Raw genomic sequence first — 27,895 nt, forward strand, 5'->3', positions numbered from 1 at the left:
ATTCAGCAGTTTCAGAGTCCGCAGGTACACCGATAGCAGGATTGAGAAGACTAATGGGAATGGGAAAATAGGAGAAATACATTGGCGTCTTAGGGTCCTGAAGCACCTTGGCCCAGCGAATCTTCTTGATCGGATAGACAGAAAGTCCCATTCTTGCTTTCCCGTTTCCTCATCAGTTTGGTGAGGCAGAAATCAAAACAGCTTCTTCTGTTTTAAGGCTTCTACATGTTGGAATGTTCCTCCTCTCCTGAAGCCTGTTTGTGGCTGACCTATTGACTCATTTTTGAGTGATTACCAGTGGGAATAAAGAGCAGCCATGAAACAGAAACTTCATAAAGAGATTTAGATGAAGCATTTGATGTGTGATGTTTTTATAGGTCCAGCAGTGCAGCTGCAGCCCACGGCTCAAGCTGTTCTCCCAAAAATTGGTGTACAGTTTGCACCCCGTTCTGACACGATCCTGTTGGACTTTGACAGGCAGCGTGTTTTTCAAATGGCTTTCGGACTGTGGCCTGGAATCTCTGTGAAATCAGGAAAGGAGGTCAAAAAGGCTGGATTTGGTAAAGAAATTAGTTCTGGGCTTTTTTTTAAAAAAATGACTGATCAAAAGAAACAGGGATCTTATAAAGCCTCTTTGGAAATAAGTGTGGAAAATTTAGTTTCTAAAATGACAAGGATCCTCAGTCCATAGGAGTAGGATGTGCAAGTTGGGAGAGATGATGACGAGAACAACCCATTGTGCAAACGAAGTTGGATTCTGTGACTGTGACTCAGTGCTATTTTTAAGACCTGAAGAATGAAAACGAAAATCTCCATTTCAACAGAGTTAGTATTTTTCATTCCAAAATCTCATAGCCCCATATGATTGTTACTGCTATTAAAAACAAAAGAAATGGGAACAAGTAGTCCAATTCCAAAAAAAAATTTATTAGAGATTACTAGAGCAATATCCTACTGATCTGGAAAATTAAGCAGTGTCAGCTCTGGTTAATGTACAGATGGGAAACCTCCATTAAGCCCTAGGACTGGGAGGTGAAAGAAGAAGGCAAAGGGAACCCATTGCAATCTGGATTCCAAGAAAACTAATATGGATGTGTCCGTGAAATTGCAGAGTTAAGCTTGACTTGAAGGAAACTTTACAGGTTTTTTGTTAGAAAATGCAGACATTATAGAAGAGGTGTAAAAAACCATATATTTTCTAATGATTCTGGAATGACATGAGGACACCCCCCCTCCCCCCCTTTTAAAAACTAACATCAAAGCAAGTGTCCGCATTCTTCAAATGCCTTGTCCATATATATATCCTGGATTGGCAGGGCGGAAGCAAGCTATGCTTGGTGCTGCTTCAGAAGATACAATGTTTTCTTTTTCTTTCCTTTGCGAGGACCCTGATGTTTTCCCAAAGAAAACTCTTTCTGTTTGGAGCATTACAGATTCATAAAGTGAAACCTGAATAACAGGCCAGGTTATATGAATGAAGGTGATAGTTAGGCAGGGCCACAGACCACAACGGTACTAAAATAAGCAAAGGATTGATCTTGCCTGTTCCTTCTTGTTAATAGCAATCTGCTAAGAGGACCTTTAGCAGCTAAAACAGAAATGGATGAGAGAGCATATAATCATGTGATTAAGGGGTGTTCTTGTTTTCAGGACTCATGTGATCTTTCCCTTAGGGACTTTGAGATTGGCTGGTCCATCCTCTTGGTTATTCAGCTTGCTAAGGGGGAGGGGGGGGAGGGGGGAAGAGGGAAAAGCTTTGGAACCCATCGCACAGCTCTTTCATGCCCTCTAATGGAAGACTGAAGCACTGAAAGGCAATTTTAAACAGAAAGAGAACAGACATTGCCGGTGATCCTATTGAGGCTTATGGACTGACTGGTTCGAAAGATACATAAAAATGTGAGTAAATAGGAGAATTGTCTGACAGGTGCAAAAATCCAGATATCTACTAAATGGAAACAATCCCAGGACATTTAAAGAGAATATCATATTGGGGAAATGGATAAAAGAGTTTCTGTAATGTACAGCATTCGTTCTGGACCTTTCAGTCACTCTATCCAAAAACACGATACAAAGAAAATACCCTCATTTTCCTAGAATATTTATATGCATGTGGGCATTGTGTAATTATATTCTATTGTTTATGTTAGTTTTAAGACTCCATTAAGGTTGCCATGTGTACTTTGTTAGAATACTTCTGGGTCCAATCCATGGTGTGCATTTTCCCACTTGAGGATCATTGGGGTCAACCAAAATCATAAAGATGGTTCTTTCTGCAAACATCTTAGCCTTCAGCGTAGACTCTTATCAAAGGGAAAGAAAAATGATGATGGGAGTCAAAAAATACTAATACTCTGGCCCATTTACACATTAGATAAAGCCTACAATCCTTAAATCAGCCGAAATATACATGCAGCATCTTTGCTCTTCATTCAGTGGCATGGGATAACAATTCTGTTTTAAAATGTAACTCTCTCTTATACCATGGTTATGGATTTCAAAACAAGTCAAGATTTGTAAGCTTGCTTTAAACCCCTTATAGAAAAGCATTTCAGCCCAAATTAACATATAATGAAAAATATTTGAACATTATTTTCCACTTTCTGTCTGAATTATTTAGAGCTTTTTAAATGAACTGCCTTTTTAGAAAAGTTCACTCAAAATTTTTAATGTTTGAGGGAGGGAGGGAGGAAGGGATTTACAAAGAAAATCCTGACTCCAGACTATTTTCTGTTGTACTAGAAAAATATAGCTGATATTCTATCTTGTTTTGTTCTGCCTTTTTTATTATTTGTTTCACAGCCTCTTAAGCTCTCTCAGTTCTTGCTGAGCAGCAATTGCTTACGCATCTGCAGTGAGATTCTTTGTATCAACTCCACAAGCTTTCATGTCACTTAAGTTTTGTTTAGTCCAGCAGACTCAGATGCTAAGTGAATTACTGCCAGAATAAAAATCAGACTAACGTAAGCCAAGTTGCATTCACTCAGATAGGAGAAATTGGTGTTTCTTTTTTGTTTTTCCATTACAAAGAAAGTCCTCAATTTCCTAGTTAAATTATTTAACCATTGTTCTTAGAGAGCAGATGCATTCATTGCATCCTGCAAAGCCAGGAAACTGAGTTTTAGTCCCACTTTAGGCATGAAAGCCAGCTGGGTGACTTTGGGACAGTCATTCTCTCTCAGCTCACAACATCAAGCTCAGGCAACAAGCCAATTGGTCAATTCATGTTGCAAGTAATGGATCAACACTTGGTCGATGGGGGTGGGGAGGCAGATTCTTCACTTGTGGGGAAAAAAAACCCTAGGGATTTTTCCTCCCTGTTTTTGCCAGTTTGTTAATTTCTCTGTTTAAAATGCATTGGATAAATAACTGTACAAATAACGTGCTGCTAAAAATGTATCAGGTGCTGTGCCAGGACACAACTTCTTCATTCTCATGCATGAGAATGCTACCTGGTTTCTAATAATGGGTTCCAGAGAGGATGTTCTTACCATGATTCAATGGGGGGGGGGTGGAATCTCTCTTCCAAACTAACCAGGGGAGAAATCTCTTCCAAACTAACTCAGACAGTATCCAGGTCAAAAAGACCAGACATTACAGTGGTACAGTTACCAATTAAGGTAACATCCTTAATTGGTTCCGGGAGGCATGATGAGTACTCAAAACAATGAATACCAAACAAAATTTTCCCTTAAGGAATAATGTAGTGAGTCACAAGGCAGCCGACACTGACACGTTCTAGCTTGTGCTCTGAGTACCAAACAAATGATGAGTACCAGGATAAAATTTTCACATCAGAATGTGTTGAGTACCAAAGTTGATGAGTTTACAAGCAGTTGAGTACCAAGGTACCACTGTATAATATAACATATGCTACATTTACAGAACAGAAGATTTACTTTATTCATCAACTGGCATAGAGTAATAGTCAAGTTCTAAAATATGGATAAAGACAAAAATAAAAGTGAATGAAGTTTGTCAAATAACAGGTGGAAATAGATGCCCTGGAAAGAGTGGTAAACTATGGGCGTGGAAACTGATTGAGTTGGAAGAGGAGAGGAAAGAAAACATAAATGGAATAATTATCTTGCTCTAGTCTAGAGAAAAGCAGTGTCATTTGTAGTTAGTCATAAGCAATTGGAAAAATTATTGTAGGAACTCAGCCACTCTTAGTCTCCCAGCTTTTAATTAAAATTCACACTATAATGAAAACCTCAAGCTGCTTAGACTTAGGCACCATGTTGTTCAGAAGCAATCAAGGATGATAAATCAAAAAGTGAGTCTGACACAACAGATACGTAGCTGTGGTGCTTGTGGGAAAAACTGGACAGAGGGTTAATGTTTTCTAAGGACCTCAAAACTATCAGGAGAAACATAAATGGAGAAATTAGATCTTCCCCTTAAATCATGATTGTCCTGAAGAAAATAGATAATATTGTTCTGTACCAGCCTGCTACCGGCCCTGCAGAAAAGGCAACCCCTTTACAAACGGCAAGAGGCTGGAATTACGTCTGCCAAATTTATTACTACAAAAACAAACAAGACACGAACCAAGATACAGGAGCTTTGAAACACTATCTGAGCGGTTGCTTTCAGCAAACCAGCCCTCCCCACACATTCCCTTTATAAAGAGTTCAGGGCGTGGCTTCTCTCCTTCCGAGAAGCCCCATTGCCTTCCTCTGTTTACTCCTACTTGACTGCCTCCTGCGTCGGGCATCCTTGAACAGGGCCAGCTGTGGGTCATCTTCATCCACACTGTCAGGCTCACACAGCTGGGTCTCCATGGTGACCAAGTGGGAGGGGCCTGCCTGAGGGCTATCATCAGCAAGATCTTCAACCCCCTCAGCAAGGTCTTCAACACCCCCCTCCTCCTCTGAGTCGTCCGACCCAACTGCCGAACCCACAGGCTGACCCTGAATCACAACAAATATGAAAAGACAGAAAAAGGAGAACTAGAGAAGAAGGGCAACTGAAAAAAAGGCCTTAAAGATAACTAAATGGGTATGCTTTCCTCAGTACTTTTGTATGACCTTTTTCAGTGTCCTAAACCAAAGTAAATGGCAGCATTGAATCACATTGAGTTATGTAACCAGCATTGGCCCTGCTTAGTATTTGAAAAAAATAAAGGCAATCTCAAAGCAGTATGCTAGAGCAAGAAATTGTTTTTTTAAAAAAAAAATTCTAGACAAAAACAGTGGCAAACCATTTCTTCACTATTATCCAAGAGACTTATCTGGATGTGGCTATGATGTTAAAAATCAAACTTGACTATACTCAATTCAAGGTTCTGTAGAATAAGCTTCTCTTGAATGTGTAGAACCTTTGTTAATAAGGAGCATAATCTCCGGACACAGATGAACTAATAATCTTATCTCATTTGTTCACAAACTATAATGATTCCAGTTTTTGCTGTCCAATATTGCAAAGCATCTCTTATTTCAACTTTCTCAACTGTCTTGTCTAGGGATGACGCGTGTTGTAGTCCAGTACATCTGAAAACATCAAATTGGGAAAGGTAGCATTTATTATCTCTTGTGCAAAGATGTCAATTCAAAGTGGTTTGACATTTCCAAGCACTTTCTTGCGCTCAGTTGTCTTCCAGCAGATTGAGCAGATAAACGCACCCTGATTTAAATAAATAGGCTTTTTAATCACAGTGATGTTTTTAATGTTACTTGGTTTGTTTCAGTTGTAGCTTCTTGAATAAGTCATAGGTCTGGCATACGAAAAACACCAAGCTGTTATGGTAGAATTCGCACATTATGCAAACCCAAACTAGGCAGTTTATATTCTGGATTATCAAAAGCACAAACAAGTCGTCCTCATTTAACTTATCACAGTTGGGACTGGTAACTCTATTGTTAATCAAAGTGGTCATTAGGTGAAAAAAAATCAATGGTGCTTATGACAATGCAGACTGATTGACTGTAATGGTGAACATGTGACTGAATTGCTATGAAGGTGATAAATGCATCCATTGGTTACAAAGCTACTTATTCATCAAGTTCGTAACTGTGAGCAGTCATTGACCAAGGCAGTTGCTAATCAAGTACTACCTGTATAGCACAGTATATTGAAATTAGTTGTTTAATGTATTGGATAGAAGCTATTTATAAACTGTGACTAAGGAAATTCTATGGACATTAGACTGATTTATTGGTGGAAAAAGGTTGAGTAGAAACACTGTGTGTGCATTTATTAAAAATGTTTTTCCTTTGAACAATTGATGAGTGCCTGCACTAACAATGGAGGTTTGCTTGTAATCCTTGGAAATTTATAAACCAGCAATACGACGATACATCTCTTTCCAATATACATTTGTCCTATTTTATTCATGCCTGAATTTCAAGCACAGGAAATTCAGAAGTTAATAGGTGCCATGCTCTTGGGAATGCCTTCATGAATTTAATAAACTAGGTTTCTATTGTTATAAATTCCTGCTATCCCTTTACTTGCTTAGTCCAGAGGTTATCTTCCAATTTCACCAGATGGAAAGTCCTTAAACTACTCTTCTGCAAGTTATAGAACCATTTTCAAAGTGGGTTAGCTCCGACAAGCAAGTTGGGTGGTTTTTATGGCAGAGCAAATCTTTATCTGAAAACAATTCTAATTTGTAAGAACATATTATCTGCAATTAAAATATTCTTCCCAAAGCCAGGACTTCCAAAAATTCTTCATTTGTTTGTAGAAAAGAAAGAAAAGAAGCTGAGTTGTGAAGTAAAAATCGAGGAAATGGCTTGCTGACTGTTGTGAATAAATAGGAGGAAATTATATTCTCAGCAGAGTAATGGATTCTCTGCAGTCATTAATTTTTTATCTGTGTGCACTCAGGATGTTGGTAGGAGAATAATTCTGCATTATATGGTTTTATAACCGACTATTACATTTTACAACTCACACTTGCCTGGTTTATGATTCAGTGAATGGTTTCCCACGTAGCTAGTTACAAATGTATGCATCAGAGAATGCAATACGAAGCTCTCAAATTTTTTCCCCACGATTGGCTTCAAAGAGGCATCTTTCATTCAGAACTTATTCTGATTCAGGTAAAGGGTCCTTTATCTTCATCGATGCTCACCTTAGTGGGCAAATAGAAGAGCAGATGGATAGTTATGGCCAGCAGCATTTCTTTTGAGAGTACTCATGACTATGCCATTCGTGCACAGTGTGTCATGGTTCCGACAGATGAAACTCTTCAAAAGAACTTCGAGGCATTATTTACCTTAAAGAATCTTTTATTCGAGAAACAAAGTATCGGCACTACATAGTTGAAACCAGAAACTAAATTCCCCTCCCCTGGATGCAAAGTAACAAAGTGCAATTTCCTCCTCCAATAAACAGTTATAAATCACATTCCCCAATTAGCTTGAAGCGCGGGCTTCCTCCCCAGCTCTCCAGCCCGCCAAAACAATAACAGCTCTGGGCCCGATGTCCTTGGGTTCCCATGATTGAGTTATTATTGTTATGACTAGCTGGACTCTCATCCCTATTCCCCCTCCCAGCAGCAACTAATTCTAAAAGCAGTAGAGAAAATGGCTGCATTTCCATCTGTCGTCAAAGCAAGAACGCCCGACGTTAGCAGCGTTGAGACAGTGTCTACTGAGAAGCTCAATCATCCAGGTCACTGTTGTCCCAAAAGCGCTTTTTCAAAAGGCAACTGGACTTTCTTTTTCTTTTTCTTTTGCTTGAAGACATGTCTCTTCTCATCCAAGAAGGTTGTACAGTTCATTCTTCAGAACTGAAAAAGCTTCTTGGATGAGAAGTGAAACACCTTCAAGCAAAACAAAGAAAACCCAGTTGCCTTTTGAAAAAGCACTTTTTTTAAAAAAATCCCATTTATATCCCGCCCTTCTCCGAAGACTCAGGGCGGCTTACAATCTAAAGCACAAATCAGTGTGCTTAGCAATAGCCTTTTGGGGACCTTCATGCACAGATGTCACCATGGGAGGTTCAGAACTCTCCAGTTTCTTTGGAAAGGAGATCTGTTGTGTGATGCATCTAAGAGACTGCCCTTCTACTCACATCTATAGCATACAAGCAAATGGATCGATGATGATTAAGAGACCTTGCCTGTTTCCCCCCCCTCCAGTTGATTTTAGGAATAATAAACATAGTGTTTTCATGTTTCAGTGCAATGCAGTTGGATGGTTTCTTTTGTGAGACTTTTGCTTTGAACTGAAGACTGGGAAACAGTGCTTGAAAAAATGTAAAGGAAATAGTTAAAATAAACATGATTTTCAAACCATTTAACACTTCCATCTGCTCAGATATGCTGTCTCTTCTTTCTTGCATACAGATTTTATCTACTGCCTTTATCCATGACTCTAAGTTATTCTGAGCAGTCATTCTGAGCACTGATTTTAATATGACCTTTATTAATAGTATACCCCTATTCTCTGATGAGGAGTTTTTAAAAATCTATCCCTTGTAAAGTTGTCGGTTAAAATCCTGGTTACTATTAATCAGGAAAGCATTCTTCGTCTCACGTAGCCCCTGAGATGAAAGAACATTCCTGAAATACACAGTAAATGCCATTTTTCAGCATGCTATTTTATATATGAGTCCCAGCTTCTCGTCCCAGCTTCTGCCAACCTAGCAGTTCGAAAGCACGTAAAAATGCAAGTAGAAAAATAGGGACCGCTCCGGTGGGAAGGTAACAGCGTTCCGTGCGCCTTTGGCGTCTAGTCATGCCGGCCACATGACCACGGAGATGTCCTCGGACAAGCGCTGGCTCTTCGGCTTTGAAACGGAGATGAGCACCGGCCCCTAGAGTCAGAAACGACTAGCACGCATGTGCGGGGGAACCTTTACCTTTACCTTTAGAGAGAAATCAGTGGCATCTCTTTCTAGTTAGCTTTATTTCCCACGTATTGGTTTTGATTCCCAAAATCTGATCTTCAGGAAGGATTATACTTTGTAATTTTTTTGTTTTCTAAGAAACAAGAAAGTTACACATGTTGGAAATAATTTGAAAACTGTTATCTACGTCTTGTGGAAAATAAAAAGAAACCAGAATTGTCTTCATGATGGTATAAATATTAATCAGTAAGTGGTTCACATAGTCACATTTTGATACAAATTGACATATCTCACAAACTAGTTCACATGCCTTAATGCTAAGATACAATCTTGATTCGTACAGCCCACATTCTGCAAATTATTTGCAGCAAAACATTTGCATAAACATTTTCACATTAAAAACAAAGATATCATAATTCTAAGCTAAGAGAAACAAACAGAAATAGGTATTAAAAGTTGTGTAATTTGTGATTCATTTCTTTAAGGATGTAATTGAGCATTCTGTTTCCTTCTTATTCATATTCATATTCTGAACCTGTAGTGTTAATTTTAAGTTAAATAGAAATAAGCATATTAATATGCCATATTCTTCACTGACGTAGAAAACAGGACCTATTAAATCTAGTACAGTATTGTGATATAATGCAAATCTACAGAAATTAATCAGGCATTGAAAATATTGTACAGAAGAAAATCCAATATATGAACCAACATACGATGCTGGGAATGAGGTTATAATTTATAATAATTTATAAATATGGCATTAAGATAAAACAAGGAAAATGTGCTTTTAGAAATCTTTATCCATTGGGGGTAAGAAAGCAAATTGCAACGTAGGAGTTAGTTCAGATTTATGGCCTTTCTAAAGCTTTCATGAGTGTCATCATGAACATGTTTGCTGAGTAGGAGCAAAGTAGGTAAAATAAATCCTATGCAGATTTATTTAGAAGCAAGTTCTGGAGTTTAGTGAGCTTTATATTCCCAAAAATTATGCCTCAGTACCACAAACATCAGTTTGTAGGTGTTTACGATAGGTTATGCCAATGCAAAAGGGACGTGGTGGCTCAGTGGGTTAGGACGCTGAGCTTGTCGATCAGAAGGTCGGCAGTTTGGCGGGTCGAATCCCGAGTGCCGCGTAGCAGAGTGAGCGCCTGTTACTCGTCCCAGCTTCTGCCAACCTAGCAGTTCGAAAGCACGTAAAAATGCAAGTAGAAAAATAGGGACCACTACGGTGGGAAGGTAACAGCGTTCTGTGCGCCTTTGGCGTCTAGTCATGCCGGCCACATGACCACGGAGACGTCCTCGGACAAGCGCTGGCTCTTCGGCTTTGAAACGGAGATGAGCACCGGCCCCTAGAGTCGGAAATGACTAGCATGCACGTGCGGGGGAACCTTTACCTTTACCTTTACTTTATGCCAATGAAGCACCACAATACTTTTTGGGTCTGTATGGCATTGAGGGTGATTTTAAAATGTTGCTCTTAACAGTCTAATACGACTTACAGCCCTGTTGTGTGAGCAGCAGCTACCGATTCAACATTTTGAATCCTGTAACAGAATAGAATGGGTAGAATTTATGATGGAGAATCCATGACACGTGTGTGTCACAGGTGATACGCCAGGCCTCTGGACCCTCTGAAACTTGTATAAGAAAGCCTTGCTCTCACATGGCCTCTGAAACCTCCAAAAATTGTGAGAGAATTGGAAACTGCAAGGCCACCCCAAGAGTATTCTCCAAAATTTCAAGGCCTCTGTAGACCTGGAACTACCTCTTATAGGCATTTTGAGAAACTTTTACAATTATGGAAGAAAGAGAGATAGTTTTGTGAAGTAATTGGGGTTGCTCTTCCTCCTTTTACAGTTAAGGTAAATCTTGCTTCTCCTGCAGAAATAGGCTCCCTGTGAATGAGAACTCCTTCTTCTGAATTGTCATCTCAGATACGGTACATACATCCGCACTGTGATAGCAAAACAGAAATGTCACTGTTAGCAGTCAAGCTGTATTTCAGAAGTGAACAATTTGGAATGGAAAAGAAGTCGGTGAAGGTTTCCTCTTTTCCCAATCCAGTATCCGCACATTCACTTTAGGATCCACATTTGAAGGATAAATGTATTTTTCCCCCCTGAGAACAAAGAAAATACACTGCTGGATTATTGTCAGGAAGGAAACTATTAAGCACCTCTTCTGTTTTCCCAGAATAGATTTTAAAGACAGAAAAGAAAAAGGAGTTATTACAGTGCTGTGTGCATTCCCACATTTGTAGCATTTGAGGTAGAGTAGCTGCAAGGTGTGTGTTCACAATGAAACCGTATACCTAAAAACAAATGATTAACCATTAGAACTTTGAATAGTTCTATCATTGATGATTTTTCCAACTTCCTTATTTCACTTTAATGCTACTTTCTTCTTACAAGCTTCTCTTTTCATGTAGCTTATTGCAGCAGCCCCCAACCTTTTGGGCACCAGGAACTGGCTTGGTGGAGGGAGATTTTTCTGTGGACCCGGGGGGGGGCATGGTTTTGCATGCTGCCTGCATCCCACGGATGGGGCTTTGCTTGTTTGTGCAGACTGGTTTCTGGCATGCCACGGTCCAGTGTTGATCCATGGACCAGCGTTGGGGACCCCTGGTTTATTGAAACACCCAACTTTCTATGTCGTAGTTACCAGGTATTTAACTACCAAACCATATTGGAAAGAGACATACATTGACAAAGAATCAGGATTCCCTTGTTATCGCATTGTACATTTATTAAAATTAAGAGATATTCAAGGAGCAAGGGGCTCCAGTTTCTAAGAAATGAGAATGCATTTCTCATGTTTTTAAATTTAATGTTTTCAAATTAACCATCCTAGGAAAAATATTAGAAATCCATCAGCTTTAACATTACAGTCAGTAGACCACAGTTAGTTTATCACATTTCTACATTGCCACACTTCTGAGGACTCTCTCCAGTTTACAATTTAAAATGACAATAGACGCGAAAAAAACCAATACAAACGCAAAGAAAGAAATAATGTAAAATTTGTTATCGCTGTTGTTTTTAGGCCCTCTGGAGACGATATTGTTACCCTCAAAGATTCTTCTGAGTTCTGTTTCAACAGCCTTCTGGGAGGGGGTGGCCTAGGACAACTTGCCCACCCAATTCGCCACGGGAGAACCTATTGCAACTAACTCGCCGCAGGACAATTCAACACGGGATAACTCAAGAAAGGGACGACAGGTGAATTGCAGCAGGTCCTTATCTTGCTTTAGGTTTGAACCTCCTCAAGTTAGAAGTCCCCGAGGCTGGGCTGAGCTGCAATTCCACTTTTCCCTCTCTTGAGTTATCCCAAGTTGAATTGTCCCACGGTGAGTTGTCCCGTGGCAAATTGGTCACAGTGAGTTGGCCACAGCAAGTTGGCTGGGCTGAATTGGCTGGGGCAAGATGGCCGGGGTGAGTCAGCCAGCTGAGTTGGCAACAGCAACGTGTCCCATTTCATCTAGAAGAAGAGGATTTATTTGGCTCTCCAAGAGGGAAATGCTCCAGAGGGATTGGGGGGGGCGGTATCTAAAAAGTTCTCATTTTTTTCCCCTTTCCTGAATCTCGGTTAGAGGAGGAACCTCTTCTACTTTCTTCTTGGTTGTATATGCTAGATGGGTAGATTCTCTTTGAAACCAAAAACTTTTACAGCAAATGAATAAAAATTCAGGTTTGCTGTAATGCAGTCTTCTTGAACATGGTTCTCTGCAGATGTGTTGGGCTACATGTAGTCCTTGAGTTACAACCATATATTTAGTGACCATTCAAAGTCACAACGGCACTGGAAAAAAGTGACTTACGACCAGTTTTCACACTTAGGACCATTGCAGCATCCCCATGGTCACATGAACAGAATTCGGGCGCTTGGCAACTGACATGTATTTATGACAGTTGCGCTATCCCGGAGTCATGAGATCACCATTTGTAACCTTCCCATCTGGCTTCCAGCAAGCAAAGTCTATGGGGGAAGCCAGATTCGCTTAACAATCAAGTGATCCACTTTAAAACTGTGGGGAAAAAAGTGGAAAAATGGGACAAAACTCATTTAACAACTGTCTTGTTTAGCAATGGGGATTTTGGGCTCTGTTGTGGTTGTAAGTTGAGGAATACCTGTATCTCTTACCCCCAAATTCTTGGTCAGCATGTGCTCAGAGGAGCTGATGAAAAATTGTTCCTTTCCGATTTCAGTTTCTAAGACAATAAAATTCAAAACTGTAATATCATGTTCATAAGTTCAATCCGATAGCTTCAATAATATTCATCATCTTTTCTCTTTTAACAGAATACATAACTTATTCTATTCACTAATGAGCACAAGAGCTGGTAGTGTGGTGAATTTGTACAGCTCTTTCTCTCTGTTTTTCTTTCTATTTTTTTATTACAGGATGATTTCAAAGCATTTGGCTTTTCTTGTTTCTAATACACAAATAAAGAAAATATCAATTAAATCAGTGGTCCCTAACCTTTTGGGCACCGGGGACCGGTTCCGTGGAGAAAGGTTTTTCCGCGGACCAGAGAGTACATGGTTTTGTGTGCTGCCTGCATCTCACAGATGGGACTCCTTTTGTTTGTCCGGACCGGTTGCTGGCATGCTGTGGCACAGTACCAGTCCATGGACTGGAGGTCGGGGACCCCTGAATTAAGTGAAGAAATAACAAAAGCAGTGAAGCATTTTTACATGCTTCTTTATATAGAGACTAGTTACTATATTTGGTTAACTAATGGCTAATCACTGTTTTACTTACAGGAAAGATTTCAAGTCAAGAATCCACCTCATACATACATACAGAAATTAAAAGGCTACCTTGATCCAGCTGTAACTAGGAAGGTAAGAGATGGTGTTTTTTTGTCTCTTTCTCTTGCGTAAGGACAGTCTTTTTTGCCATATCAAGCAGAAAAACTTTGTCTGTTTGCCAGAAATGAGGAGGAAAAGAAAGCTCTTGCACATTTTGAAAGCTATGGTTGTTTTCCAGATACTTTGTTGAGAGTGTCATCATCCGTCTTTTGAGTTTAGTATGAAGACCTTCTTTTTCAAGGCTTGTCAGGGATGGTGTCATATGGATGATAATTCTAAGATATTTTTTTTTTATCAAGAAGTCCACAGCTCCAATGCGGCCATATAAATGAAAGCTGGGCAGTCTTTTGCTGACCATAAACCACCTTCAAAACTTTTAAGATGGGGAGAGTGAAGAAGTCTACAGAGGATTTTAATTTTTTCCTCTCGAGTTTTTGAGAAGCTGGATTTACATTATTTTTTTTAAAAAAAACAATATTTTGTTTGGAAATTATATTATACATTTTCCATGTGTTTCCTGCTTCACAACGGGCAGGGAACCATGCTGTCAGTTTTCAGAAACCGGGTCACTAAAATTCAGTGGAAGCTCTGGGTGTTGCAAGAAGTGAAATGTGAAGGGGCAGGTTGCCTATCCTGGTGCAGACTGTTGAAGTATTCTGAGGGAAGAGTTTTCATCCAGGTTTAGTTTGCTGTCCCTCATCCTGTCCAGATTTCTAGGTTCCTTTATGGGAATCTCTCCCCCCCACCCCACCCCCCGAGATCTTGATCATTTGTACCATCCTGGGAAATATTACTATACTCTATGTGTATAAATCATGGGGGAAATGCTTACCTATAAATGACATTTTGTGTGATTCTCAGGTTGGAATCTTAGATTTGATTGAACAAAATATTTGTGTATATGATAGGGGAAGTACATTTATGTGTGCCCTAAAAAAAAAGACTCATAAGAGTTGACCTATTTATCACTTTTTTAAAAAGTACTGTCCTGTCTTGTTCTTAGACTGATTTTTAAAAATTTTTTTAGGATTATTGCTTTAACATGGATTTCATCTTTCTCCAGTCTGTAAACTACCCAGATTATACTCTGTAAACCACCCAGAATTGTCTTTTAGGGGAGATGGTGGCATAAAATTTAATAAATAAAGAAACCTCTGTTTTCCCCCCAGATGGTCTAGATAGATCATGATTGTCCAAACTTTTGGTTTGCCTATGTTGCATTGAGTGAAGAGGAATTGCCTTGGGCTGCATATAAAATATATAATATAGTTAATGTATATAAATAACAAACTTCCTTTTTTAAAAACATTTTTTATTATCTCATGGGGCACATTACTAGCTGTAATGTGGGCTGCAGTTTCAGAATTCCCAGCCAACAAATTGCTATTTGTTACTTATTAGTAATAATAATTCATTTTATTACATTTATTTAATTATTTATTACATGCACACATTAAATGTGCATGCAACGGTCTCTCGTAGGACACATGATCTCTTACAACATAATGTACAAGATTAAGATTAAGATAACCTTTGTTGTATTTTTTTTTTACTGCGGGCACAATGGCACACATCAAAAATGAAATTTAGTTGCCCGTTCTCAAAATGAAACACATACATGACACACACCTAACCATACTATATACAACATATATATATATATAGACCCACACCCCACAATACAATAAAATCTGCAGTTCTGGGCACAATTCTTTAGTAAGTGCCAAATATTCAAAAATAAACAGCAACAACATCAAATAATTACAGTATCCATGACAACACAGGTGGTCTGTACAACCACTCGTTTGGTGACCATTTGAAGTTACGACGGCTCTGAAAAAAGTGACTTTTGACCGTTTCTCACATTTACGATCACTGCAACATCTCCACGGTCACCTGATCAAAATTTGGGTCCCTGGCAGCTGGCTGTCCTGGGATCATGTGATCACCTTCTCAGCTGCCTTCTGGCTTCCTTTTCTCAAAGCAAAATCAAGGGGGGGGAAAGCCAGATTTGTGTAAGGATTGCATGATTCGCTTAACAACTACAGTAATTTGCTTAACAAATGTGGCAAAAAAGTTCATAAATGGGGCAAAACTCACTTAACAACTGCAGGGCTTAGCAGTGGAAAGGCCTAGTGGTCATAGGTTGTGGGCTACCTATATAATAGTGGGACAAACAGCCAGTGGCGAACAATAATTCCCCCAGGCCCTTCCAGAAGAGTTTGGTTCCTGCCTTCTGGAAGTTTGATTTCAAGAGGAAGCTTTTGATGGACAAAGTCCCATCATAAACAAACACTATATTCTGCCCCATGGAATTAAGACACGGCCAGCAGTTTCTTCCAGGATATCTTGAAGGGCACCAGATTTATTTCATAAGAGAAAGAAAAAAGGGTCAGGTTACCTTAGGGTTAGGCTATATCAGAGGTGGGCAACCTCGGCTCTTTTATGACTCATGGACTTCAATTCCCAGAATTCCTGAGTCAGCTGACTCAGGAATTCTGGGAGTTGAAGTCCATGAGTCATAAAAGAGCCGAGGTTGCCTACCCCTGGGCTATATGATTTCATTCCTTGTTAATTTATACAGTGTATAAATAATTTTTCTTTCTTTCTTGTAAATTCTAGAAATTTAGGAGAAGAGTTCAAGAATCTACACAAGTTTTACGGGAACTAGAAATTTCTTTAAGGACTAATCACATTGGGTAAGTTTTTTTTTAAAGTAATGGTATTTGGAGGAAATGATTTGGGGCATAACCAACACAAATGTAAGCTATGGTCACTGTTATTATTCGAAGGAACTCTGGAAATTCTTCAAAGCCATTCATGGGACTGCATAAGAATCCTGGTACCGACTTCTAAGAAGGTCTACATTTCCTTTGAGTTCAGCTGGAAAAGTGACATCCATTGAATAGAATAGGTTTATCCCCAAGGCACTGTGTTTTAGGGATTTACCTTGGTTTTACAGAAGCATTGTGCTTCTCAGGAGAAGGAAGATTAAGGGGAAAAAAGCAATTTCAACAAATGCAGGGTGGCTTCAAAACAAATTGTACTTTACCATCTCCTAAGTAAATCTCCGAAACTGCTTTTGTTTAAAAGTTCTGGTTCTGCCTCCTTCCTCCCCTTCCACCTTTTCAATGAAGTTAAATTGAACAAGAAATACCAATGCTAGGCCAACACTTCCAAGAGATAATTGGCAGTAAGTGAAGATTTAGATATTATTTTGGAGATAAGAAGCCGGGGAAATCTGTAAGCAATTGCAACAGTTTTGCCATCAATTAAATTCCAGATTTCAGCAGTATTTGCTAAGCCAAATACTTTACAGCAGTCAATCTTTCTCCTTTCCTTTTATTTATTTTTTTCTAAACTGCTGACTCTTTCAAAACACCAGGCATTGTAATGTGATGGCAATTATTAGCGGTGACTTCTTATTAGAGATTACACCTGCCAGATTCATTAGGATCATACGTGTCTGCTTAGGAAAAGGTTTAAATCTAACTGCTAGCTGAGCAAAGTAATTGCATGTTACTTATAATGCTTTTGCACATAACTTAGTGGAGAGAAAATATTGTGACTTCCTATACATGGTGAAATCTTTCTCACATTTTATTTATCTCATGATGTTCTTCATGATTTTCTTTAAAAATAAGATAGAAGAGCATTCCATTTCCTTTTGTTTTTGCACTTAATTGATACTTTGAATGATGAGCAAGATTAGCTGAACAGTTTTTGTATGTTTGAGTTCCAGATCTTTCATTGGCATTGCATAAACCATAGTATGCCAGCAGATGAGAAATGGCTGTATGACTTGTATAATAAAAAAAATCTAAATGATGTGAACCATTCCCTTAATCAAGGACTTTGTAGTTCACTGTTAGTAGGCCAAGATATGTGTCTTCTTCAAGATTAATGCTGTTTTTTCTGATCCTATATGGAAGATTTCTTTTCAAGGCAGGTGAGCTGTTGCAGGACAGATTGTTTTATTGGTAAAACAAATACTATTTGGAGATCTTAAGTAGGTATTTAGTTATGTTGGTATAGTGAGCCATGGAAATGACTTTGAGAAAGTAACTGACTTTGAGAAAGCAACCAAATTGCACAAAAACATGTTTTGAGCCTCGGGTAATGGGGAAAAAAATAGGAAGAGCCTCAGTCTTGCTCCTCCCTAACTATAAGAAGAAGGGGAGAATAAAAACCGGTTGGCAGTATTCTGTTATAAAGATAAAGGTAAAGGTTTCCCCTATCCAGGCATGTCTTACTCTGGGGGTGGTGCTCATCTCTGTTTCTTTGGTCAATGGAGCCAGCATTGTTTGAAGGCAATTTCTGTGGTCATGTGGCCAGCATGGCTGTATGCCAAAGGTGCAAGGAATGCTGTTACCTTCCCACCAAAGTGGTACCTATTAATCTATTTGCATTTGCATGCTTTTGAACTGTTAGATGGGGAGGAGGCAGGAACAGGAACTTGGTGGAGCAGTGGGCTAATGCCTCCTTAAGTAACACCAGCTGCCTGCAATTAGTGCAGGTTCGCATCCCACCAGGCTCAAGGTTGACTCAGCCTTCCATCCTTCCGAGGTAGGTAAAATGAGGACCCAGATTGTTGGGGGCAATAAGCTGACTTTGTAATAATGCCGCTTGGGGGGGGGGGCTGAAAGCCCTAATAAGCAGGCATATACATAGAATGAAGGCATATACATAGGCATATACATAGAATGAAGGCTAAGCACATTGATTTGTGCTTTAAATTGTAAGCCGCCCTGAGTCTTCGGAGAAGGGTGGGATATAAATGGGATTTTAAAAAAAAACCAGGAACTCACCCTATCGCATGGTGCTCGTAGCTCAAACTCGGGCTGTCAGCTTCCACAGCTGATAGGTTCAGCATCTTTAATCACTGAGCCATTGTGCCTCCATCTTCTGTTATAGCCTTACTCAGTGCTTTTTTTCTAAAAAAAAAAAAAAGGTGCCGGAACTCAGAGGTGCTGTTACTGGGAGCGATGCCAGTGTCTTGCTACGGCATCGCCACCCGTCCTTTGCACCCCCGCCCCTGCGGCTCAGAGCCACATGCCATAGGGATTCCCCTCCCCACAGCCGCCGTGGGGATTCCCCTCCCCGCAGTTGCCACACCGCGGCCCATGCTGAGCCCCCACCCAGAGCTGCTCCGAACCCCAACCCAGAGCTGTGTTCCTCGTGGCAGTGGTCTCCAGTGCCAAACAACCTCTTTCCAACCACATCCAGAAAAATTTGTAACAAACATTGGAATTCTCAAGGCCAAGTTTGGTATTTCCCAGCAATCTTTTACTGGAAGGAAAAAGCAATCCCTGCTGCGTTACTGATCCCAGAGAAGCATTTGCATGTATACAGGTATCCTTAGGGTGCCATAGTTATGGATGAGAAATATTGGTTGCAAAGTTGGCATTTCTGGATGTAATACAGATATTTTGGACTTTTTTTTGTTTCTTTGCATGTTTGATATTTTTCGAAAGGCATATGCTACTGACTACACTTAGGCACATATGTAACATCTTTTGAAAGATTGTGACTAAACAAAATTTTAATGTATAGATAATACCACCAGAAATTATTTTCGCCTTTTTAATACATGTTGTTATTGATGTTAAGCTCACCACGGAAAACATCATATATTGTTATGTATATACTAGGTTAATTATTTAAAGACTGAAGTGCAACATAACTAGATTCTAAATAATCTATTTTTCAAAACACACAACAGTCCAAACAGTAAAAGTAAAGTCCAAATTAAGAATATTTCATTCTTAAGAATTGTTTAATTTAAAGTGGTTTAGTTGTAATAGATGGTTATAGATTCAAAATAGTTTTCAAGAGTGTACAAAAGATACTATTTTTTTCTAGCATCAGCTAAATTAGACATATTACATTGAGAAAAATGTTTCTCATTTCTTTCCTATTACCTTTATTGATTTCATTGTAGAGATGTTAACATGGGAAATAGATTATTTTGTTATCTAATTTTACCTTCCAAAAGACAGAAGCAGATGAAAAATGTGAGGTTCTTTCCTGTTGACTTTTTTGAATTTGCTGTTTTAGATTTTAAAAGTTTAGTTCCTAAAGAAGTAACCTTGTAAATAATTTTAATGTCCTTGTCTAGTGCAGGGTAGGCAGCCTTGGCTCTTTTATGACTCAAGGACTTCAACTCCCAGAATTCCTGAGCTAGCATGGCTCAGCTTGGAAACCTCTCTCTTTCCCCTCAGCGTGGCTGGCTCAGGATTTCTGGGAGTTGAAGTCCACGAGTCATAAAAAAGAGCCAAGATTGCCTACTCCTAAAGCCAATAGAGGGAGCTTTTTTTGTGTGTGTGTAAAAAAAAAGGTGCTGGAACGCCATTCTGAGAAAAAAAGCCCTGGCCTTACTCAATAAAGTATAGCGCTAATCTTCTGGTGTAGTCTGTTTTCTGATCTGGTCATCCTCAAAAGGTTGGCCATCAAGTTGAAAGCCAGTTGGCATAATTCAGTTGGAATCCATAGAGAATACTAAGAATTTGATTCTGTTAAATAGTTGAAGGATAGAATGGACTACAGTGATGTTTTATTTGTTTGGGTCCCATTCCCCCTGCAAAAATGTTTCTGAAAATACAAAATCTGTATGGTTTTATTTTGGCATAGTTCAATTGATTGAGTACATTAACTTGAATTTGTTCCATCTATATGTGCTGCTTTGGTGCATGAAAAATTGAAAAAAAATGAAGGTAAAGTGCTCCGGGACTTCAGAATTCAACAGACAGGCACCTGCCACATAATACATGAGATACCGTTGATAAGTGACAAAAAAGTCTGGATAGCAGTTGTGGCAGTACTTGGAGACAGCAGAGTAGAAGAGAGAGAACTGGAGAAGATAATAAAATACAAAGCCTTGCAAAATAGAAATTTCTGTGGCAAAAGGAAGCAAAGTGCCAATAGTCATAGGCACCTTGGCTGCAATCCCAAAATAACTGAAGCACCACTTGAACACCACTGGGATTGACAAAATCACCATCAGTCAATTGCAAAAGGCAGCTTTACTCAGAACATCTTACATCTTGTGATGATCTTTAACACTATCAAACACCAACATCTGCCTATCCCAGGTCTTTAGGAAGGACTTGATAGGGAGATAACAATGCCAAATCCACTCTGAACATCTGACTGACTGTGTGATGAACCGTAATAATGAACATCCTAATTTTATAAAATGCCACCTTGGAACTGCCCATATATATCCTTAGATGCTATCTTAATAATTCTTAGGTCCTTGGTTAGAACTTGAGTGTTATTAAGTTTTCACCAGTCTTAAGCAATGCATCTAACTGCAGGTTGCTCATCATAATAATTAACCAGTTTGCTGACCTCTAATAATATTTCTAAACTCTGCATAAAACAGTCACACTGAAGGTAACCCTGAAGTTTGCTCTGAAAATATGGTTCTCAGTCTTTTATCTTTCTCAAGTTTCTGAGTAAGAAATGAATACCTTTTTGGATCCTGTAATATTTGGTTTACGTACAGATATAAATATGATGCTCTCTTTTGATGATTGTTTTTCCAGGTGGGTCAGGGAATTTTTGAATGAAGACAACAAAGGCCTGGATGTTTTGGTGGAGTATTTGTCTTTTGCACAGTATGCAGTCACGTAAGTATAATACGATCCACACATTCACAATCTGGGCAGAAGGAGAAAGATATTATTAGTGCATCCTGTTGCAGTAAACTGTGAACACAGTTGGAGAAAAACCCTGTTATTCAAATAATTATATGTCTCTCTTTCTAAGATGGCTGTCATAAAGTCTCTGTTCTCTGTTATGCCAATTGCATTGCTTAGTTCAGGGACAATAAATGGTAGTGTCAGTTCTGGAAACATTGGGAAGCCATAATAAATAGCTATTATGTGCTGAGATCTACTGTGCCCATAGCCAAGTCTTCAGATGTGCAATGAAAGTCAACTCAAATGTACATGCAGCAATAAAAAACAACAACAAAAGCATAGAGGATTGCTGGTGAGGCATATGGGCAGTTGCCTTATTCCAAGTGGCTTCTATTACTGTATGTTTCCTGAAGTCCATCTTCTCCTTTCTGAATTCCCTTTAACTGAAGACGCCAAGAATAAAACGTAGGACTTTCTGCTTTAAAAGTGTATGATCTACAGCTGAGCTGATGTTCGTCTGCTCCAATTTGCAGAAGGAGATTTCATATCTTGCTGTGTTTGAGGTCCAGGGGTTAATGTGGACAAAACTGGTAATTTCCACACTGCATGCCGCGACAGAAAGAGAAGCCCACAATGGACATGCTTTTTTCCCTTTCCCTGCTTCTTCTTAATACTTGAATTAGTCCTTAGAGTCACCAGTGAGAGGAAGCTCCCCATAAGAAGTCCCTCTGCTTTGCCATCCCTCTGATGGAACGTGACTTGGACTTCAGAACGAAGCCCTAGTGATAGAAGGTGGCTTCAGAGCAGTGAGGGGAAGGAGCACATGGAGAACGAGAAGCTTCTGCTTCACTTGCATGTCTTCTCAATCCTGATCAAACTGTTCCGAGATACAAAAAAGTATAAAGTTATTTTTAGGGTGGAAACCTAAAAAAAAAAAGTTGTTCTATTGCTGGATTAAAAAAGGACCTAAACTGTGCTAAAGGAGTAAACCAAGTAGGAAGAATGGCACATGGCAGAAAAACAATTGGCTTTAAAAACAACAGCTGCGTTCTCACATAAAGCTAAACAATAATGTGGTTTGTTTGGGATACTTTGATGTGATGTGTGAATCTGTCTGCAAAAGGAAGCCATGGTTTACAAATCATGCAGAGGAGTTTTGCAGATCATATCAAATGAAAAACCAACAAATCATATTATGATGTAAGGCTCCGTGTGAACTGGCCACATAGATAAAAGCAAGTAGCTTTTCTTACCATCCATTCTTCCTCCCGTACTAAGTTTGACAAATAGCCTCAAAGTCTGTGGGAGAGGATGGCACGATTCTCCTTTCAACCAGCAATACATTAGACAAGGTTTGAGAAATAAACCAAACAAAAGAAGATTTGTCGTGATTAGAGTAACGTATTACATATGTTTGGAATTTGGCCTTGGCCAACATATTGGAAATATTTCCATTGCATATTGGCAGTTGAAAGTAATTAGAATACATATTTTATTTATTTATCTTTAAACAAAATGCATTCTTGACATTTCATCTCTACTATTGTACAGAAAGGTTGTTTTGTCTTCCAGGAAATTAAGCAAAATCGAAATTAGGGAGACCCTTTGCAAAGTTATCTGACTTATTCCTCCTTGCTTTGTGACAGCCTTTTGCTTCCCCCCATTTCAAGATCCAAATTTATTGTGAAATGTATAAGAAACCAGCACTGTGTTTCAGCCCAAAGGAAAATGTATTTACACAGTTCTCTATTGTTGTAATAATCTATTGGGACATTTCTGAGTTCTGCAGCAGGGGGAAAAATGCAGTCTCCTCCTTCTCATTGGCATATGAAGTGTTTATTTCTTTTCAGATTTGACTTCGAAAGCTTGGAAAATAATATGGAAAATTCAGTGGACAAATCTAAACCATGGAGTCGGTCTATTGAAGATCTCCATCGAGGAAGTAACTTACCTTCTCCAATTGGCAATAGCATTTCCTGTTCCAGCAGGCATTCTACTCTAAGGTAAGACAAAGATATAAAATTGAGGAAGGAACTGATTTTGGGCTGGAATTTAAAAGGCAGAACGGGTTTTTCAAACCTTTACATTTCTTCCCTTAATTGGCCGACTTTAGCGCTTCCCATCTGGATGATGTCTTGATATCACTGGTCAGTACAACCTGTTGCCAAACTGATCAAAATGCTCTCCACCTGGCAAGAAAGTTGTTTGCCTTTACACTACACCAGGGGTAGGCAACCTTGGCTCTTTTATGACTCATGGACTTCAACTCCCAGAATTCCTTAGACCAGGGGTAGACAATCCTTGGCTCTTTTATGACTCATGGACTTCAACTCCCAGAATTCCTTAGACCAGGGTTAGGCAACCTTTGGCTCTTTTATGACTCATGGACTTCAACTCTCAGAATTCCTGAGCTAGCATGGCTGGCTCAGGAATTCTGGGAGTTGAAGTCCATGACTCATAAAAGAGCCAAGGTTGCCTACCCCTCTGCACTACATAATCTTAGTTGATTGGGCAGAACAATGGCCAGAGAATTCCCCCTTGCCTGCCTGATACAGAGTGACTGGCCCAAAGTGACCAGGCTGGCTCTGTGTTTAAGAAGGGACTCAAACTCATGGTCTTCCAGTTTCTAGCCAGGTATTTATTTATTTATTTATTTATTTATTTATTTATTTATTTATTTATTTATTTATTTATTTATTTATTTGTAATATATTTTATTATTTTTTTTAACATAATCATCATCAATATTTGGTAAACAGCATGTTGTCTGGGTTTATATTTACAAACAATAACAATTAATTTCTATAATTCCATACTCCACATAATAGCTTTCCTTGATTTTCTCTTCTTCCAACAACATTCTCTTTTATCAACCTTAAATTGGTGCATTTCTTAGTAAATTTGGTAGATAACGATGGAATGTAAACATTTTTTCTAGTATTTCTACAGGTAACAACCACATCAATATAAATCTTCCTTTCTAAATAATCATCTTAATCACCTTGTCACGGGTCCTGTTTTTAAAGTTCTCATTCAAACGAGAACTTTAAAAACAGGTGTTTTAACTAGCGCACCAAACTGGCTCCTCATAGACATTGGCTTCAATTTTTGGGGGGGAGGGAGGCCTGGTCCATGATTCTGTATAAATACGTTGTAAGTCTGCAGTTCTGAGCGCAAACCCATGCATGTGTTCACAAACCCATTAAAATGTAGTCTGGTACGAGTCCTTACGGGATTGCAGCTTCAGTACTAGAGAAGGGACAATCCTATTCAGTAATTTTACATATAGGAAGTTCACCAGAATTGAGTTTATCTTAAAGGGTTCATTGCTACTCATAGTCCTGTAGCTATCATGTAAGGTAGTAATTCTTGATCAGTACTTGATTGTAGCAGCATTTGATTGATTTATTACTTATTTATGAAATGTATTGGCCACCCATTTTACCGTAGGGTAATTTGGGGGGGGGGCCCTTACAGTTACATCTAAATTAGAACAAATAAGTTAAAACCAAACATTAGAAACCAAAGACACATGGGAACGGCAGGGGCAGAGTGGGAGGGGGGGAGGGGGGATCTATTATTACTCAATCAGCCACCACCATTGCAATGTTCCCCCATCTAAAGACAAAAGGCCCACGTCTTTAGGCCCTTATGAAAAGATAGAAGGGCTGAGGCCATCCTCACATTGGGGGGCAAATTTTTCCAGAGGCCAGGAGCAACAACAGAAAAGGCCGTCCTCCTGGACCCCTCCAGCCATAATAATTGGGACTCACAACATGCCTCCTATGCGGGTCCCGTCATTATTGTTCCTCAAAGTGGGGGTAGACTACTCTTAGCCTGTCAACTGCATGTGACTTCCGCAATGATCCTTTTGTGGCTCCCACAATCCTCTCTCAATAGCCAGGGCCTGGCTATTAGGTTTTGGCTTCACCCACTCTTTCAGTGATTCATGATGTCATCAGTCACACCACTTCGAGTTCCTATTAGACCATTAACAAAAGCTCATTTATTTATTATTTAACATTTTTGCCTTCAGCCCCCATGGATTCTTGGTAAATTACTATATAAAAGCACCAGTATTATATGTAAGAAGTGGCTGTTTCCCGCCAACCGGTTTGCTGCTATATTTTGCCCCAGTTGTATTTATAGCACTCTTCTGGAAATACATTGATCAAATTCTGATAAATGTGGTCCTGTAGCTAACCTGAGCTTTGCTTGACTCATGTGAAAGGTCCTTGGGCTAATTGTGGCCTATCCTGTTTATCAATATGTGCATGTTTGCTTGGAAGCACTTCCTGACATTGTGCAGATATTTACATGCAGTCAAAACAGTGTGAAGATGCTGGTCTACACAAACAGCTGCTTCTGATTAGTTGGATTTTTAATAGTGGTTGCAGCTTTTCAAGGTTGATTTGGAACTTTTTTTTCTTTTTTTTTATTGAAAAGTTTTTCCAATACATTTTATCTTTAACAACCCCTCCCCACCCACCCCCTTCCCAACCCTACCCAACCCTCCCCCCCTCCCCTTCCCCCCTCCCCCTCCCCAACTTCCCAGAGCTAAATACAAGGTATAAAAGTAAAAACAATCATAAACAACCATATGCTAACAACAATAAACTATTAAATCTATCGCACTTTAGCTCTTATAAAGTGACTACAAGCAATACAAATATCACATCAATACTTATTCAAATGCTAAATGAAACTTTTTAGTCCCATACTTATTCTGGATATAATCAATCCATTTTTTCCAGTCCGTAATATAACGTTGTTGCGAGTGGTCTTTCAAATACGCCGAGATCTTTGCCATTTCCGCCAGGTTGGAAACTTTTAAAGTCCATTCTTCTATAGTCGGCAGTTCCTCCTTCTTCCAGTATTGACCTACTAGAAGTCTCGCTGCCGTAATTAAGTTCAGCATCAGCTTAGTGTCCACAACAGTAGTATCAGTAATAATGCCCAGTAAAAACAATTGCGGACAAAACTTTATCCTTTTCTTAAATATCTTCTGCATGTTCCACCAGATTTTAATCCAAAACGCTTTAACCTTTTTACAGGTCCACCATATGTGAAAGTACGTTGCATCTTCGCCACCGCACCTCCAACATTTAGGCTGATAGTTTGGATACATACTTGCAAGCTTTTTAGGATCTAAATGCCACCTATAAAACATTTTATAAAAATTCTCTCTTAAGTTTTGGGCTTGCGTAAATTTTACATTTCTCACCCAGATCTTTTCCCAAGTATCCATTGTAATAACTTCTTGAATATTCTGAGCCCATTTTATCATGCAATCTTTAACAAGTTCTGTTTCTGAGTCAATTTCTATCAATGCAAGATATATCCGTTTGATATGTGCTGGACCCTGATTTCTAATTTGCTTTACCAGATTTTCATCAGTCATTGAAAAACCAATCTTCTGATCTTCTTTCCATCTGGCCTGTAGTTACCCATATTGAAACCAAGTTTGAACAATCTGCTCTTCTCTTAAAAAATTGTAAGGCTTCAAGCGCCATACATTCCTTTCCAAACTTAAGATTTCCTTATATGTAATCACATCATGTTTGAACCCAACATTTATGTTTTCTATTGCGTGTTTCGGTATTGCCCATAAAGGTAACTTGTAATTTAACTTATGTCTATACTTTTTCCAAACTCGCAACAAAGCATGTCTTAAAATATGCACCTTAAAAACATTATCTACCTTCTTATCATACAGTAAATATGCATGCCAGCCAAATAACAAGTCATGGCCTTCAAGATTTAATAATCTCCCTTGCGTTAAATTAAACCAATCAATTATCGCTGACAACGCAGCAGCATCATAGTATAATTTAAAGTTGGGCATTTTAAGACCACCTCTTTCACGCGTATCCTGCATAATCTTAAATTTAACTCGCGGCCTTTTCCCTGCCCATACAAATTTATTGATACCCTTTTGCCATTCCTCCAAGTTTGAGTCCTTTTTAAGAATGGGTATCATTTGAAATAAAAACAGAAATTTCGGCAATACATTCATTTTCACTGCTGCGATTCTTCCCAGTAATGACAATTGTAACTTTTTCCAGCTGTCCAATTCTTTTTGAACTTTACCCCATAACTTTTCATAATTATTTTTATATAACTTTGCATTTGAGGGTGACAAATAAACCCCCAAGTATTTAACCCTTTTGACAATTTCAAATCCAGTTAACCCTTCTAAAACAGCCTTTTGTGATGCTGTCATGTTTTTAGCCAATATTTTAGTTTTTTGTATGTTAACCTTAAATCCAGAAACTTTCCCATATTGCATTATTATCTCCATCAGGTCCACAACAGAAGTTTCTGGCTGGGTCACCGTAACAACCAGATCATCTGCAAATGCCCTCAATCTATAATCCTGATCTCTTATTTGAATTCCCTTAATTTTTCCCGAATTCCGTATTTTAATCAATAATATCTCCAATGTTAAAACAAATAATAGAGGTGATAAGGTTGATTTGGAACTTGATGCCCAAGTTTAGGTAAAGGTAAAGGTTCCCCCGCACATGCGTGCTAGTTGTTTCCAACTCTAGGGGCCGGTGCTCATTTCCATTTCAAAGCCGAAGAGACAGCGTTTGTCTGAGGACGTCTCCGTGGTCATGTGGCCGGCATGACTAGAC

General features: G+C 39.0%; 1 protein-coding gene across 4 annotated transcripts in view; it reads left to right on the forward strand.

Annotated features, from left to right (window-relative positions):
• The window catches only part of FMNL2 (formin like 2), a 199,926-nt gene that overhangs the window by 119,989 nt on the left and 52,042 nt on the right, over positions 1-27,895 (forward strand). For all 4 annotated transcript variants that reach the window (XM_081333931.1, XM_081333932.1, XM_081333930.1 and 1 more), the window contains exons 3-6: positions 13,567-13,647; positions 16,237-16,313; positions 21,162-21,245; positions 23,108-23,260. In XM_081333931.1, coding sequence (XP_081190057.1) covers positions 13,567-13,647; positions 16,237-16,313; positions 21,162-21,245; positions 23,108-23,260 — 395 coding nt within the window. The remainder of the gene's footprint in view (positions 1-13,566; positions 13,648-16,236; positions 16,314-21,161; positions 21,246-23,107; positions 23,261-27,895) is intronic.

Source organism: Vipera berus, assembly GCF_964194415.1.
Source record: "Vipera berus genome assembly, chromosome: 1".
Classification (NCBI taxonomy): domain Eukaryota; kingdom Metazoa; phylum Chordata; class Lepidosauria; order Squamata; family Viperidae; genus Vipera; species Vipera berus.